Source organism: Rhincodon typus, chromosome 5, assembly GCF_021869965.1.
Source record: "Rhincodon typus isolate 14 chromosome 5, sRhiTyp1.1, whole genome shotgun sequence".
In the NCBI taxonomy this organism is placed as follows: domain Eukaryota; kingdom Metazoa; phylum Chordata; class Chondrichthyes; order Orectolobiformes; family Rhincodontidae; genus Rhincodon; species Rhincodon typus.
Genome location: NC_063336.1, coordinates 79,693,209 through 79,711,914, shown reverse-complemented (window position 1 = coordinate 79,711,914; position 18,706 = coordinate 79,693,209). Strand labels below are relative to the sequence as shown.

The following is an 18,706-nucleotide window of genomic DNA, read 5'->3' as shown; positions in this document are numbered from 1 at the left end:
CCGCCCGCCCCGCTTTTCTCGGTGTAAGTGAAAAGACAGGAAAAAAAACAAGAAACTTGAGAGAATTTATTACAAGGAAAGACCTGAGTGCGCTGGATCAGCTATCGGAAGTGAAGAATGACCATTGCTTTACATACAACAGTGTGTCATCATTGCTAAAATTAAAAGCAACTGAGAAAATCAACTAAGCTCAGCCCTGAGATCTGGACCTTTTGACCTTCAGAAATTTGTCTTTTTACATTTTCCACCCATAATATTTGTGTTAAACCACCTGTCTACCTGTCTTTTGTGTTTCTTAATCATGAATGTGTGTTTTTGAAGTTTTCAAGGGATGTAGTTCAAGTTGCACTGTAGTATATTCATAATCATTTATTTTATCTGCCATTTCTAAAGTTAGTAGTGTTTATAATAAAATTTATTTTCTGTTAATGACAAAATCTGGTGTGAATTGCTTTTGTCCTGAATAGCAGTCAGACTGGGAAATTGATCATCTTGATAGTTTGTGATTTGTTTGTAAGGCCCAATTGTTGATGTAATCTTCCCAGTTAAGACACTTCAAAAGATTGGACACTCTCCACTGGATCATTTGAACATGGACAGACTAAAATTAGATATGGAGTAAGGCCAATTCGTAAGGGATAAAAGAACTGATACCAGGTTTCACATGCTAAAATAAGATGGCATTGGAAGCAGTTAAAATCATCCCGCAGTTGGAAGAGCCATCCCTGATGGATTTAGAGGAATTGGCCAAAGCAGCACTGATACAATTGGTAAATAAATTAGAGATGGAACGTTGAGAAGGCAGAGGTAATTGAATTAACTAAATATCTGGGATTGATGGAAATACGGGAGTCACTTGAGGTAGCAAGGATACAATTACAGTTAATGCTTGACATGGAGAAGGGAAGAATACTGGAATTGAAAAGAATGCAAATAAAGGAAATCGGAATTTCAAAGAGGAGATAGAATGGGCATTTCATGAAAAAGGAAAGGAGAAAAGACATAGGGAATACAAGCTTTAAAATAATGCAATTAAAAAAGACTTCAGATGTCAAACAATACTTTGAGGAGGAAAGTCCAAGTCCTAATCTAAAGTCCAGTAGTGAAAATGTTTAACTTTGTTCAGGCCAACTCAAAATTTGAAGAAAAGGCTGCTGATCCATTCTTCGTCACTTATGAAAGTAGTGAATCAAATGAAGTTGCTGAAGGAAAACTGGACAGTGCCCATACAAAGCAAGTTGACAGGTACAGCACATGCAATTTTTGCATAGTGTTCGGGGAGGTTTCTGTGAATTATGTTATGGTAAGGAAGAAGGTAATTCTGATGTATTAGTTCTTGAAGCATATGGGACTAAGTTGTGAAATTTAAAGAAGCACCCTGGGCACACCCATGTTGAATTTGAAAGAGCAAAACAAAGATATTTGGACATGCAGTAGAAATGGCTGATCACTGACCTGATCCATAAAACATCAGCTTTTTGTGTCACTCTACAAGCTTGAGGTACAGAGGATAAGAGAGTGAAAAGAAGTCAAGTAGCCAGGGTAGTAAAGGGACAACTGGGAGTGCACCAAGATCCCTTCCACGGATGAGAAAGGAAGAATGTTGATAATGGAGGTAAACTTGAAACTGAGTGTTTCCACTGTAGTAAAATGGGATACTTTTGTTGGGAATGCTGAAAGTTGCATGGGAAGTCCAGAGGACGTATTGGGGTTTGTAATTGTGTGAGAAAAAGGAACTTGCAAGGAAAATATCATGGATCAAATTTTAGCTTAGCTACAGCCAGAAAATTGGTTGTAAGCACTGCTGAGAGCGCCGGAGAGGTGAAAGACGTAGATGAGAGATAGGAAGGAAAGATTTATTTTCTTCAAATGATGCATCTAAACACAAAACTATGTTAAAAGACACATGAACTGTTCTCACTTGCTGGCGAAGGGCATATGTTTTCTCTCGAGCGAATTCAATGAAAGCCAAAGTATTAATAAATAGGATATGGAAAGAGTATAACCCAGTTACCACAAGTAGACTCATAGAAGCCCTACAATGTAGAAAGAGGCCATTCGACCCAGGTCTGCTAACGCTCTGAAGAGCATCCCACCAAGACCATGCCCCTAACCCTGTCCTTGTGAACTCAGATTTATTATGGCTAACCCACCTAGCCTGCGCCTTGCTGGGCAATTTAGTATGGCCAATCCACCCAACCCGCACATCTTTGGACTGTGGGAGAAAACCAGAGCACCCAGCAGATACTCTCACAGACACAGGGAGAACGTGTAACCTCTACACAGACAGTCACCCAAAGCTGGTATCGAACACAAATCCCTTGCACTGTGAAATAGCATGTTAACTTTTGACCTACTGTGCTGTCCCCACAAGATTCAGACAAAGGACTAGTATTTGCTACTGCAAATTTCCCAAATGAATCAACCAGGTTTAGCCCATTCAGTTTGATCAATGGCCATATGATATGATGTCCATTAAAACTGATTAAGGAAAAGCTTTAAGCAAAGGGATGAATGCATTCTGTTGGATTGTATATCCCTATTTCTAGGGAGACTTTCAGAAGAATGCAAAGTATCAAGAACATTGTAAAAACTTGATAAGCAAAGATTAAAGAATGGGTGACCAACATGGTGCAATTAAACATTTCAACAAGAAATTAAGTGTTAGTGTTATTACTTTTACAAGGACTTCTAAAAATGAGATTTAGTAGCACAAATAAAGTAGTTAGGAGTGCTAGTAAAATGATTTATCTGGTAGATACTCCTGATTGCAGGAAAAATAATTTTGTCTTCTAAACATGGAAGTGATATCATTGAGAGGAAGGTAAGAGGAAGTATGTTAGGTGATAAGAGTAGTGGGGGACAGTAAGAATGAGCTGGAAGGAAAACTAGACAGTTTGCCAAGTGAGCCCCCTACAATTCAACTAGAAAATCACTTGATTGAACCTAACCAAAGCAGTTGAACCTCACCGGTGGTGCTAATTTCTAAACCGGATAGGTTGACTAGTCTCTACATTTGCTTTTCCGTAAGCAATACAATAAGGGGAGTAGGTTCATACCCAGTTCCTAGGTTAGAAGATTGCCTCAATAAAGCATATGCCTTTCCAACATTGATCTATTGAAGGTGTACTGACAAGGGCCTTTAACGTCAAAAGCTAAGAAGATGTCAGCCTTTGTTAAACCAGATTCTTTATCTCAATTTCAAGTGATGTCATGTGTGTTTAAATAATGTCCCATGTCATAGCTAAAATGCCTAACTGCAGTTTTAGATGGTGTCATAATATGTACCAACAGCTGGAAAGATCATAGAGGAAGTTTTGTTTAAGTAACTACAGTTTGCTGGCTTAATAAGTTTCGCCAAGAGTGAATTCACAAAAGTAAGTTTTTAGCATACTTAGGAGATGTTGTAGAGAAAAGTGTTACTAAGAACAGTGAAAGTGAAAACTGAATTCCCGTTCTTACAAACTAAACAAGAAATCGTGAAATTTCTAGGAATATATGCGTTTTATTGGAAATTTTGTGCCTAACTTCATTACAATAGCTGTACCTTTAACAGAACAGGCAAAGATGGTTTAGTCTGCAAAGTGTCAAACAGCTTTTGAGAAGCCAAAGGAAATCCTAATAAATGAACTGGTATTGGCTGCTCCTGACTTCAAAAAAATTTACAATGGGTATTGATGCTAGTGACTTAGGTTTGCTGCAGTCTTAGTGTAAGACGATGATTTAGGAATAGAGAAACCAGTTACGTACTTTTCTATGAAGTTAAACGAATATCAAGAAAAGTACTTTCCAGGGGACAGGAGACTTTTGAATCTTCATTCGGTCTCCAACGTTTTGAAGTCCGTATGTCGCCATTGCACAGAAACACTAATGTATAGCAACTATAATCCATTTGCCTTTGTGGGGAAATTTAAGACTCCAAGTGCAAGATTGTTTTGATGTAGCTCGTCAATTCAATCATTTAATTTAATAATTATTCAAATTGCTGGAAGAGATAAGGTTGAGAGTTTGACTGTGCTGCAATAATTTAGGTATCTGGGAGGAAATGACAAAAAAACTTTTTAAAATGCTGCACAAGGAATGAGGGAGGACAAATGAATATAATTTTCACATTTTCTTTCAATAATTATATTTACCTGATACTAAAACACATTCGAAATGGTGGTTCATGTCTTTAAAGGTGGAGGCATGCAAGGTCCCACTTTTTTTTTCATTTTGGACTATAAATAAGAATGAAAGTCAGACCACTGAAATTTCAGAAGAATTTTGCAACTTGAAAAAACAAATGATGCACATTTTGAACTCTGCAAGACAAAATTTGCTTGTCAAAACAGTGCAGTTGTCACTATGGGACAAATTGGCACCAGCAGCCTGACGTAAGGAAGGGTGGCCTGACGTCGGCCGTCAGATTGGTAGAGCTGTAGTATTTTGCAAATCTAAGTGTAGACCAGCCACAGACCTCCAGAATCAGCAAAATGAAACTATCTGTCTCTTTCCCTTTTGTCGGTGTGAGTGAAAAGGCAGAAAAGTTAAGAATCTTAAAAAAAAATTCTATTATAAAGAAAGATCTGGGGCTTCTCGATCAACTATCAAAGTGAAGAATGCTGATTACATACAATGGTGTGTCACCATTGATAAAATCAAAAGGTACTGACATAGTTAATTTAACTCGGCCATGAGTCCTGGACTTTTGATCTTCGTAATTCCTTGTTTTTCCCTGATGTGGAGGTGCCGGTGTTGGACTGGGGTGGACAAAGTCAGAAATCACATAACACCAGGTTATGGTCCAACAGGTGTATTTGAAATCAGAAGCTTTCAGAGCATAGCCCCTTCATCGGTTGAAGAAAGGAGCACACAGAACACAGAATTTGTGGGCAGAGAGAGATCAAGGGCAGAAACATCAAAAGACCATTCAGATGGTATGAGTGGAGTGCTGAATAATAAGTCCCTGCAGGTGATCTGAAGTGTTAGATGGTTTGAATAAAGTGTCTACAGCTGAATAACAAGTGAAAGGATGACCTATAATCCGATTAAATGAGGCAGAGAGATAATTACAAAAAATTAACAATTTATCCAGGTGATGGTGACAAAACAGGACAGTAAGGAAGATTTTCCAGATACAGAACAGTGTGGTGGGGTCACATATAGCGCGACATGAACCCAGGATCACGGCTAAGGTCGTCTTCATGGGTACGGAACTTCGCTATCAGTTTCTGATCGGCGATTCAGCGTTGTTGTGTATCTCGAAGGCCATCTTGCAGGGCGCTGACCTGAAGATCAGAGGCTGAATATCCTTCACTGCTGAAGTGTTCCCTGATTGGGCGAGAACATTCCTGCCTGGCAATTGTTGCACGGTGTCCACTCATCTGTTGTCTTAACGTCTGCATGGTCTCACCAATATGTTATGCCTCGGGCACCCTTGCCTGCAGCATATAAGAGACACAACATTGGCCAAGTCACATAAGTATCTGGATTGTATTTGGTGGGTGGTGTTCGCACGTGTGATGGAAGTAACCATGTCAATGATCTGGCGTGTCTTGCAGTGTTTGCCTTGGCAGGGTTGTGTGGTGTTGGGTTGATGTTGTCCTAAAAGCTGGGTCATTCTCTGTTTAGACCTTTTGCATGTGGCTGTTGTACCTATCATGTTATTCTAGTCATTTGGTTTGTCTCCTGCACCACTTTAGTTTTAATTTTTTGTTACTATCTCTTTGCCTCATTGAATCGGATTATAGGTCCTCCCTTCACTTGTTATTCAGCTGTTGACCCTTTACTCACACCGTCTAACACCAGATCACCTGCAGGGACTTATTATTCAGCACTCCACATACTATTTGAATGGTCTTTTGATGTCTCTGACCTCGATCTCTCTGTGCCCATAAACTCTATGTTCTTCTCTCTCACTTCACTTGATGAAGGAGCTATGCTCCAAAAGCTTGTGATTTCGAATAAATCTGTTGGACTAGAACCTGGTGTTTGACTTCTGACTTTGATTTTCCCTGTCTGTATTTTCCATCCATAATATTTGTATGAAACCATCTTGACTTTTGTCTGCTTAATCGTGATTCTGTGTGTGCGTGTCTGTCTATTTGGGCTTTTAAAGCATGTAGTTTAAATCACATTGTAGTATGTTGAATACCTGTTCTCTGCCATTTGTTGAAGTGCACTTACAATAAATAGTTATCTGGTAATTATAAAACTTGGTGTGAATAGCTTTTGTCCTGAATAATAGTCCATCAGGCAAACTTATCATTTTTGTGGTTTACTTGGGATTTCACACATTTTGTGGTGACTTATAGAACAGTGGGGCCTGATTGTGGAGGAAATGGAAAGGGAGACTGACAGATAAGGTGAAAAGTGAAAGGTAAGGGTAGAAGGATAGTTGTGGAGCTGGCCTTGCTTAGCATGTTTTAGTGATGCTGACATTAAGAATGATAGAGGAGGGTCACCACGTATAAATGAATAATCAATAGAGTACTGACTGGTTGTAGGGATTTTTATAGTCAGAGCTGTAGATAATTTATTTTGTGGATATGATTCAGATTCCTTAATGGTATGTTTGCTTCCTATTTTTTAGAGTTCAGAAATCCCAAAACGTGTATTAAATATCATGAAATGCTTGATAACATAATGACAGTGACTGGAGCAAATTTGAGGGTTTGCAAAAGGACTTAACAAATTAAGTTCTAGTCTAGAAAGCAGTATTTCTAGGATAGTAATCTTGAGTGCTCTCAAGTGCCATGTTATGAGAGAACAAGATTACAGTTGTCAGTGCAAGAAGGGAGGAGTTTGGATTTTTGGAATACTGCAGTTGAGCGTGTTGTCCAGACTGGATGGTCTTCTCTTAAACTGGGGACAAACCTTGGTCCTTGCAGCTAAAGCATTGGATAAGATGTAAACTCTAGTAAGTGGAAATGGAAAATACTGATATTAATTCAAAAAGAAGAAGAGCAAAGTGGGACAGTTGAAAATGAGTGTGTCATAAAAGACAGAGGCTTAACATGCATAAGTAAAAGTCAATACAGTCTGGAGCTGGAGAAACACAGGTAAGGCAGCATTAGAGGAGCAGGAAAGTTGACGTTTTGGGATGTACATCCTTCATCAGGACATAAGTAAGAGCCAGGGATCGTAAGAGTGGCAAGTGATAGTGTTAAGCTTAAGAGAGCATTAGAGAGGAGAACCCAAAGACAACCACAAATATTAAAAGTGAAAGAAATGGGAAGCAGTCACCAGATAAAGCACTGCAAGGGTGTGTTGCCAGAGAATTTGAGGATGGCAGATGTTATGTCCTTGTTGGAAAATTGGGCCAAGCAATTGTAGGCTAATCAGTTTAACTTTGGGAAATTTCTTGAAACAGTTATTTGGGATATAATCAGTAGTCACCTGGAAATATGTGGGTTAATATGGAAGAGTCAGCATGGATGTATTAAGAGAAAGTTGTCTAAGTTACGGAGTATTTTGAAGAGCTAACAGAAAGTTGATAAAAGCGGTGCTATTGATGTGGTGTACATGGATTTCTAGAAGACATTCCATATAGAGTCACACAACAGACTTGAGAAATGTTATAGGTCATGGAATAAAAGAGATAGTAGCAATGTGGATACAAAACTGGCTGAGGGAGATAAAGCATTAGTGGTTCACTGGTTCTTTTTGGGGCTGGAACATAAACCTATATATATCTGATACAAGCCTTGATATGCAGAGGACAGTTTCAAAATTTGTGGCCAACACCAAACGTAGGAGAATTATAAATTGTGAGGAGAGCATCGTAGAACTTCACAAAGACATTGAACCTTAGTGTAATGGGTAGATACGTGGTAGATGAACTTCAATGCATAGAGGGGTACAAAGTACATTTTGGTACAGAGAGCACAGACAGATATAAAGAGAGCAGAGACACCTGAGTGTATATGTGCATAAATCATTAAAGGTGGTGGAATTCCTAGAGAGAGCTGTTGATAAAGGACACAATATTCTAGACTTCATAAATAGGGTTGAAGTAAAAGAGCAGTGAGGTTATGATTGGTTAGACCTTGGCAGATGTATTGTGTACAGCTTTGGGTGCTGCAGTATAGAAACAATGTGAAGGCATTGGAGAGAATATAGAAGTTTTAAAAAATGGTTCCAAGTATGAGATACTTCAATAATGAGGACACTTTGATGAAGTTGGGGCTATTTTCCTCGGAACAGAGAAAGCAAAGAGAAGATTTGTTAGAAGTTTCCAAAATAATCATGAGTTTGGACAGAGTGGGTAGGGAGAAACTGAATGGACCTCCTTCTGCACCATAACAATTCTGAGATTCAGTGAAAAGATTTCCAAGGAAGTATGGGAATCTAGCAAACCAGAGAAACTATAGCTTTGTGAAATTAATGAAGTGGTGAAAAAATGAAACATGTAGTCATATGGAAGTTAACAGTTAATGTTTTTATGATTATATTGGAAAACTGAGTTGAAGGTAATGTGGACCCATATAAAAGAAGTGGAGGGGAAACTATTAAGAAACAATGAAGAATTAAAGACAATTTCAGTCTCTATCCATTTTGAAACAGAAACAGAAATTCTGGAAAATGCAGATCTGGCAGCATCTGTGGAGAGAAATTAGAGTTAACATTTCTGGTCCAGTGACCTTCCTCACAGTCTGAGGAAGGGTCATTGGACCCAAAACGTTAACTCTGATTTCTCTCCACAGACGTTGCCAAGACCTGGTGAGCTTTCTCCAAAAAAAGTTCTGATTTCCAGCATCCTCAGTTCTTTTGGTTTTTATCCATTTTGACACTGACTGAAGTTGGTACAAGGAAAGATTTTTTTTGATTTTTTTAAAAAAAGACATGCGGATGAACCTAATGTACTTTATCACAAGTTTTTTTTAAAATGTCATTGAAGAGAATAATGGGACTACCCTCTGGATTAAACAATTTAGGGCAAGGAAATTGCATGTGCATCAGATATAGCTTTTCAAAACTCTAGATTCTGGAATTGTGCATTTGGAATGGAAAACTGAAATTGTCAATTCATTACTTAAAAAGGGAGCTGCCAGGTTGCTGTCAAACTTCTCCTTTGGGGAAAATACTAGATGCATTATGAGGGTTGTGCTACGTTTGATAGGAAGCTGAATTTTGTTTTTGAGGAAGATTGAATGTGAGGAGAGATGGAGTGTAATTAGCCTGTTTTCTATGGAGTTTAAAACATCAAGAGGTGATTTCATTGAAATATGAGATTATAGAGCCTTTGAAAAGTCCATGCTAAGAGGCTGTTTCCATCCTGAGAGACTGTTTCCAATAATTGGAGAATCTAGTACTAGGTGGGCTCAGTCCTGGAACGAAGAGTTGGTCATTTCATACTGAGAGGAGGAGTAATTTCGGATTGATATAGTTTTGGACTGCCTAGGGATTAAGGAAAACTGGTAACCTTAGTTTTCAGTGTTGGGGGAGTGGGGAAGAGCATGAAGTAGGGTTGATTTAAATTTCTGTGCCAACAACTAGACACATGCATTATTGACCTCTTTCTGTAGAGAATCTATGATTTAGATTCTCACTATTTGGATGCATGCACTAAAACAAGATTGAATGGTTGGTGAGATTTTGAATTTTGTGTTAAGTATTTTTTATTTTTATGAAGGACCGCCTCTCCACCCTAAGGTCAGAAGTGGGGATGTTCGCCGATGATTGCACAATGTTCAGCACCATTTGAGACTCCTCAAATACTGAAGCAGTCCATGTTCAAATGCAACAAGATTTGGACGATAATCAGGCTTTGGCTGACAAGTTGGAAGTAAAATTCATGCCACAGAAATGACAGGCAAAGACCATCACCAATGAAAGGCATCTAATCACCATCCCTTGGCATTCAATAATGTTACCATCGCTGAATCCCCCACTATCAACAACCATGGAGTAAATATTGACCGGACTCTCAACTGAACTCGCCACATAAACACACTGGCTACAAGAGCACTAGGGATGTTGTGGCAAGTAACTCACCTCCTGATTTCCCCAAAGCCTATACATCAAATAAAAGGCCAACGTCAGGAGTGTGGATGGGTGCAGCTCCAACAACAGTCAAGAAGCTTGACACCATTCAGGACATAGAAGCCCACTTGATTGGTATCACATCCACTCTCTCCATCACTGACATTCAGTAGCAGCAGTGTGCACTGTCTACAAGATGCACTTGCAGAAATTCACCAAAGATCCTCAGACAGCACCTTCCAAACCCAAGCCATTTACTGTTCTGACTTGGAAATATATCACTGCTCCTTCAGTCTCCCTGGGTCAAAATCCTGAAAATCACCATAACGGCATTGTGGATCAGCCTGTGGGCTGAGGCAGCTCGTGGGCAACTAAGAAACAGGTGACAAATTCTGGCCAGTTAGTGACATCCACATCCAAAGAACAAACTAAAATAAACTTCATGAAATTGAACTTCTCATTTGCTGAAAGAGAGAGTGAAATTATTTTAGGTTGTGTATGCAATTACATATTCTTGGGGGTATCACTGCACAAACTGTTAGAACCCAATGAACCACAACTCAACGCTAATAATTGGAGGGCAACAGAAGTGTTAATTTTAGAGGATGAATGAAGGGTGTCCTAGGCCAGAGTGTCTGAGGAAGGGAAGAAACAGGTCACTTGTATTACTTTGTTTACCTCCAGTTAGCATGAGAAACCGTTTCTTTATGACCTGTTTGCTTGGAGACCACATAATCTGTTTAAGCATTGTTCATTTTCTATGAAGAGGGTTTGGTGATTACAATTCACAATTTCTGTGAACATTACTTTGTCCCTTATAATGCTCCTTTTAACACTTACCAGAACCTTCATTGGAAGACAGTAACGAAAAACTGGACAAGACCACATTAGATTCTCTGATATTCAAGTACACACACATTTCAGTAGTCTCAAATCTTTGTGCTGAAGTTCAAATTGATCCTCAATTGATATGAAATGAGCTGATACACAAAGTGACATCAGTGGTAACAATATCTGGATCCACTGGCATAAATATGGTGTAAGAATGACAATGGTAAATGTCAAGATTGCAATGTAGAAAAATCAAGTTTCATTAACCATTGTATTTTGAAGGTTTATGTTCATAATTCTAGATAGCTTCAAGTTTTCTCCATATTACATTTTTCATGAACTTTCTGAAACCACATAGTATTAATGGTTTGCAGGGATATGGGGAAAGGGGAGGAGACTGGCATTAGATAATAAAGCTGGGTGCAGACATGATGGGCTGAATGGCCTCCTGCACCATTATGATTCCACTTTTTCTCTCGCGTTTGATTTTTCTATCAGTTGCTACTTCACTAATGCCGCTGCCAATGACCTCTTTGTACATCTTGATTTTGAGGAATGAAGAAATAAGTTGGTGCTCGTAAAGGTAGCTGGCAAGTTGCTCAGCATGTTGCTTCATTTGGCTGTCTTGTAATCCTTGTTTATCTCCATGGAGGTGTAATTTTCTTTCTGTGGTATCTTCAGAGACTTTGAGATCTCCCATTTCATCCCATACCCTGAACCGAAGTCAATTTCCTTAATTGAATTATGTAATGAATGTTTTGTGTTCTAGGCCACACGGCATGTATTATGAAATGGAGATTGTCTGATGAACATGTTTTACTCACAACACAGGCATTGGTCAATTTGCACTTTTAAAAAGAAAAGGGAACCATTGCAGATGCTGGAACTCAGAAATTGAAACAGAAAATGCTCACAATACTGCAATTGTTATATTTTCCGTTATACTTTTAAATTCATCTAGCTTTGGGGAGAGGTTATCAACTGCTATTATCAGTCTAGCTGAGTATTTCTAACATTTTCCGTTTTGATTACATTTTTGAGAAGTTGGTGAAGCAGCATTCATTACTGGAAAAAGCAGAAACACTAAGTAAAATACTTGGAATGAATTTAAATTTGCTTATACAAAATTAAATACTTCCTGGACACTAAATAGGCATCACAGTTAATTTGGTACAAATTCAAATATATGTCTATCAAAAAGGACTTGGGCTTTGAGAGTTTTTTTGTTCTTTGACTGGTATAGCTGTTTGTTCGTTTGCAATGAGCTATTGTAAACTCTTATTCATTTTTTTTGACTGTATTCAAATTCGTGAATGGTCTAGACTGAGTAGATAGAGAGAAATAATTCCTGTTGGTAGTAGAGTATAAACCAGAGAACATTGAATTAAGGTGATTAAGAAAAGAACAATCCGTGACGTGAGAAGAAACCTTTTTACATTGCAAGTGGTTAGGATCTGGACTGCACAACTTAATAGTTTGGTGAAAGGAGGTCCAGTCAGGGCTTTCAAAACAGAGTTATTTAAGTACCTGAAGAGAGGAGATTTGTCAGGCTACAGGAAAAGGTGGTGCAATAGGTCTAGCTGAATTGCAGTTTGAGAGTTTAGGCATGGTGCACCAAATAGACATTGTCTGTGCTGTAGCCATTCTATGATTCTATCATGAGTAATAACAGAATAAAGTAGATATGGCAAATTTTAGATTTGTGAACAAATAGAAATGTCTACACAATATCATTTATTTTAGTCTTAAGCATTATCAATATGACAGCTGTAATTGAAGGTATGATGAATATGCATAAAGAAATTTTCTTGTATTATTTATAGGATAATTAAATCAACTCTCTTACTCACAGTACCAGGCTGCACTTGCCTGCTATTCAGTAAATGCCCATTTAAAGCTGTGAATAATTTTGATATTTTATTCATTTAATCATAGCTACAACAGACAGCTCCCTAAAATGGAAAAAGCTAATCTGTAGTGTTAGTAAACCAATTTGTAAATTTAAATTTTTAATTTGTGTTAATTTTCTTCATGTTTTTAACAGGAGATATGTGTGATTCGTTTTTGTCCAGTAACTGAGGAAGATCAGATAACTTATACCTCACTGTATGCATACTTCAACAGCAGGCAACGTTATGGGGTGGTAGCCAACAATGTGAAGCAAGTTAAGGACATGTATCTTATTCCTTTGGGTGGCTCGGAAAAAATTCCTTACCGGCTGTTACCATTTGATGGACCTGGTGAGTTCATATAACAGTTAATGCTTTTTTGGTTGGTTTGTAGAATGTTAATGTAGTAAGGGTTTGACATATAACATCAGACTGAACCCTTGGTTCCTATAAGAAAGATAGTATAGATGTCAAGTGGTAATTTTCTCTCATAACTATTTAGTTACTAGATTAATCATGTGCTTAATCTACAATTAAGCATGGTAATTGTTATTAATAAAATCCATAATTAAATTATTCCATCCCCAGCAATCTTGTAATTAAAGTATTGTAATTAAAAAAAAAAGTTTAATTTTTAGTTATCATTCAAAGACTGTGGGTTCAAGTTGCACTTTAGGAAATGGACACAAAAATCAAGTCCAAGATCTTAGTGCAGTGTACAGGGAGTGTTGCGCTGCTGCAAGTGCTATCTTCCAGATCAGATGTTAAATTAAGATCCATCTGCTAACTCTGTTGGATATAAAAGGCACAATCTTGATAAAAGTAGCAAAGTTGTGCCATCCCTGCTGTCTTGGTCACTATTCATCTCTCCATGAACATCACAAAAAGAAATTATCTATTCATCACTGCTTTAATGATTGTGGGAGTTTCATGTGTGCATATTGGCTGCCCTGTTTCCTACAAAATAGCAATGACAGTACTTCAGAAGTAAATCATTGCCTATATTGCAATTTAGGACATCAAACAATTGTGAAAGGCACTATATTCATGCAAGTTTTTTTTTGTGTACACACATAGCCTGATTTAGTTTTTAATCAATACATTGTGTAGAGGAATCCTGATAGAGACAGTCCCTGTTTTTCTACCTATCCTGGTGGGAAGCTGGACCACTTGTCTGAGGTATATCCATAATTTAAAATGTTGTTAGCAAATAAATCCAAAGAGAGAAAATGGGACAATGTATTCTCTGTATCATAAATAACAACCTCTAGAATGCTGACGCAGTAACATACCTAATATACAATTGACCCTTTACCAATTGTGTGGCCTTTCTTTTATTAATTCATGGGATATGTGCGTCACTGACTTGGCTAGCATTTATTGCTGATCCCTAATTGCCCTTGAACTGAGTGACTTACTAGGACCATTTCAGAGAGTAGTTAAGAATCAATCACATTGCTGTGGGTCTGAAATCACATGTAGGCCAGATCAGGAAGGCATGGCAGATTTCCTTTTCGAAGGGCCATTAGTAAACCAGATGGGTTGAAAAACTGTTTTTCAGCAGATCCTGCTAACTGAAATGAAATTAAATTTAGAGGTGTGAAATAGTGTGTAAGTTCCTAAATCACGATAGATGTCCCACAAAGTCCAATTACAATTTAGTGTGTAGTTAAAGTTGTTGATTCAATATTTCATACAGGATTCTAGAGATATCTTATTGACATCATTTTTTTTAAGTAAACGCAGCATCATTTTTTGCAATAACAAATCATTAATTATTATTGACAGGACTTGAAGTAGTGCGCCAGAATCTCCTCCTCGGGTTAATAATTCGACAAAGAATAAAGAGGTTATTTAGTGCTTCACCTTCTGAAGAGGTTTCTGAAACCGAGAAAATACCTAGTAGTTTACCTCAAGACAAGAAAATCAAACCAGAGTATGTGGAAGATGAAGGTGAAAATGACGACGACGATGATGAAGAAAATCAGTTCTTTAATTCCTTCACTTCAGTTTTGCCTAAATTTAGAAATAAACCCAAACAGTCATCACCTGTTGACCCTCAGATTTTGAAAACACCTCCTTCATCACCAGCAGAGCCTATTCCTATCCTATCTACAAAGCCATTACGATTCCTGCCTGGAGTTTTAGTCGGCTGGGAAAACCAATCCACATCTCTTGAATTATCCAACAGACCACTGGATGATATTCTTCAAAGTTTGTTGGGAGATGCAGAGAAGGAAACTGAAGAAAACTCTGTCTCCACCAGTGAACCTGGACCAGGGGAGCCTCCAGCTAGTAAAGATTTTAAAACGTCACAACCTGAAGAAACAATTGACAATCAAGAACATACTAAAGATTCCTCTGTACATAATCCCCCAGAGGAAAATGAGAAAACAGATAATGTCCCGGATGAGGTCACAGTTGTTGAAACTTCAAAGACAATTGGGTTCCTTACAACTCTCACACTAAAAGACAAGCCACCGGATGTTTCAACTGAAGCATTTCTTTCAAGTCTTGCAACTTTAAAATCACAGCCAAATCACAAAGAAGAGCATGAAAAATTACGGCATCATTATAAGGTAAAGAAGGTGAAAATCGAAAACTCCAGAGAGCAAAAAGAAGCTTCAGATAGTTCACCATCTCAGCCTGGGACCCACAAGATTGAGGTTTCTTCACTTGAACCTATTACAAATACTGAAGAAGTGGATTCTACACCAGAAGTTCTTGCAAGAGTCTCACAGGTTGTCAACGTAAGTAGAGACCCGAGACAAGCCGCTGTTCGGAAACAACAGGGTTTTGCAACAAGCAAGTCTGTGGAAGACAATGCAGAAGAACAATACATGGATAACAGAAAAGATAAAAGTGACGAAGGTGTTATAAACATAAAGGACGCAGAGGAAGTTGATAAGAAAGCCTTAGATACAGAACAAGATGAAATAACCACGAAGCAAATTCCTACAGATCTAATTAGTACAGTACATCAGCAATCCAGTAAAGTGGTGCAAGGAACAATACCTTGTATTGCAGAAGTTTCTCAACCAGTCTTTCACAATATCTCAAAATCAGTACCAGAAACAGAACCGACAGATTATTCGCATGAAGAAGAATCTCATGCCGAAACAGAAATGGTAGAAACTCACAGTATTGAGACTGTCCAGTCAATTCGCAGAGAAACTACCCCATTGCCTTCTTTCCATGGTCCACGTCCTAGTTCACATTTTGAATTTTCTTCAAATACTTTACCTACGCAGAATCAAACTCAGTCAGTAGTGTCTACATCATTGCCCAGTGGCAGCTCTTCAGGTAGCCCAGTACCGAGTGGAAATGTATTTCCTCCTCCATTACCACAGCTGCACAACTTTTCCCAAGTTCAAGGTCACTCTCCTGGTTTTCCATTTCAACGTGGTCCGCCTAATGCAAATTTTCAACCACCAGGTAATTTGATGCCTTCATTCATGCCAATCCGCCCCCCACCACTTCCTCCACCACCTTTTAGCCTTCAAAATGACCCCCATTTGAGGTTCCGTTCCCCTGATCTTGGTGGAACCCATGCCTTAGTCCCAAACCACATGATGCCTTGGCTACCAGCAATTACCTGTCCTCCACAACACTTGGGTCTTATACATCATGCACATGGCCAAGTAATTCCACCTTTTACCTCTGACCACCCAATTGATGTGAACAGATATGCACCAAATTCGGGAATGTCAAATTTTCAACCTATCAAAGATGATCATAGAAAAGAAAGGCATCATTGTGATCTTTGGGATAGATATAGCCAACGTTCTGAACATAACTTTAGTAAGGAGCATGACACTCATCACAAACATAGATTTTATAGTGATTCTTATCATCGAAGAAAAGATCGATACAAAGAAAGGGAGAGGGATAAATACTGGGACCGAGACTCAGAACGAAGCAAGGACAAATATAAAGACAGAGATCATGATAAAGGGAGAGACAGAGAGAAAAGAAGTCGCCATGAAGACAGGCATAGGGACAAAGATCGGGACCGATATCGGGAAAGAGCGAGGAGTCATGATCGTGCAGACTCCAGAAGGGAACGAAGCAAAGAAAGAGAGAGGAGCCATGATGGTGTGGACTCCAGAAAAAAACGAAGCAGAGAAAGAGAGAGGAGCCATGACCGAGTGGACTCGAGAAGAGAACGAAGCAGAGAGAGGAGCCACGATCGGGCGGACTCTAGAAGAGAACGAAGCAGAGAAAGAGAGAGGAGCCACGACCGGGCGGACTCGAGAAGAGAACGAAGCAAAGAAAGAGAGAGGAGCTATGACCGGGCGGACTCGAGAAGAGAACGAAGCAGAGAAAGAGAGAGGAGCTATGACCGGGTGGACTCGAGAAGGGAACGAAGCAAAGAGACAGAAAAGGGTATATCTAAAAATGAAGACCCTGAGATTGACAAAGATGGAGGCTGTGGAAGATGTGAGGAAAAGCAAAGCGAAGAAGTCCAGGAAAGAGAAAAAAATGCAGACTGGGATAAAGACCATGATAAAAGGGACCATAGTGACAGAAGCAAGAGGAGCAAGAATTCTCCAGAGTGTACTACTGACTAACACGTCAGATTTGAACCAAAAATGTCGATCTGTGAACTTTGTCCTGATAATTTGAAACAGAAATAAGTGGTATATCTGTACTCGTCAACTAGGATGCCAGTTCATGTTGCAATGTTATGATGACATGATTTCACTTGTGTGTTTTCTTGTACAACATACAGTATTTACAACCATGTCTTGCTGCTCTTAAATACTAATTAACAAAACAAGAAGCTGGTAGAAACTTTTTAAAGTAGTTTTATTACTTCTGATTATTAGCTAAACAGATGGTTCTAGCATGAGCTATTACACATGTCAAAATTAAAAAAAAAAAAGTTGAAAAACCACAGCTCTTGCTGTTTCTGTTGTATGGATTCTTTCCTAAAATAATGCACGCTTTGTAGGCAATTTGCAGTGGCACACACTTATGAATAATTATACAAAGATATCATGTTCTTCTTCAAACCAGTTGTGGTTGTACATTTATGAGGTTTTATGTTGCACTTCTATTTCAATCTATTAATTCCAGTTGCAAGTTGGCTGTTAACTACTGCACTGTTTTGATGCTTAAACAGGCAATCACTACAATGTAAGTGTTGTATTAAAGTTTTAGATAAAGAGTGCATTAAGAATAAACTATACATCCAACTCTATTTTGTAAAATTGTCACCTTGTTACTTGGCTATTATCTTTGTTGCTTCAACATTGTAGACTATTGCTTGTATACTACCCTTTTCGTTATTCTTCTTCAATCTTTTTACTGATGAATCTGTGTAAATATTTTAAATGATGTTTTCATTGTAAATGATTATAAAAATGGATTTTCTTCACATGATAGTTGTGTTCTGATTTTGATATGCAGATCTCTAAATATGACTTTTTTTCCCCAAGAATAAACCATAAGATATAACTAACTTGAGGATTGCAGGATCTCCTATCAGGTCTTGGATTAGGTATAATGTTTGGCAGTAGAAGAGAATTTTATCCTGATCCAAATTAATGCAGGTGCTTAGTCCAAAATTGGAGAAGTTTTAAATATCTCTCAATTGTAACATAGTAGAGCCAAGAAAACCAAACAAGGAAAGGATTAGGCTATAATTGTAGAGCTAGCATTTATTTAAACTGAGATTCCAGTCAGAAACATCCCTTTCAGAACTTAATACATAAAAATACATCTGGATCCAGATAACCTTTGACTGCCATTGACCTATTTGGAAAGTTCTTTAAAGGAAGCTTCAGGTAATTAAAATTCCTTTTCATTGAAACAAAAAAAAAGTCTCCATCTGCAGAATATTTAATTACTACTGGGTCCCTTACACTGTTAAATTTCCACCTAAATTTGGCTTTGATTTGGATTTGCAGTGCAATATAAAAGTGCAGGAATTTCTTGACACTCATGGAGGTTATCAGTGAGCGCCTTTCTTAGGCAATTCGTGGCTTATATTATAAATTGCAGGAGTATGCTGGCAA

General features: G+C 38.3%; 1 protein-coding gene across 1 annotated transcript in view; it reads left to right on the top strand.

Annotated features, from left to right (window-relative positions):
• The window catches only part of phf3 (PHD finger protein 3), a 159,899-nt gene extending 141,833 nt beyond the window's left edge, over positions 1–18,066 (top strand). The window contains exons 14-15 of the mRNA XM_048597075.1: positions 12,842–13,037; positions 14,475–18,066. Of these exons, the coding sequence (XP_048453032.1) occupies positions 12,842–13,037; positions 14,475–17,257 (2,979 nt within the window). The 3' untranslated portion in view covers positions 17,258–18,066. The remainder of the gene's footprint in view (positions 1–12,841; positions 13,038–14,474) is intronic.
• Positions 18,067–18,706: the final 640 nt, after the last annotated feature.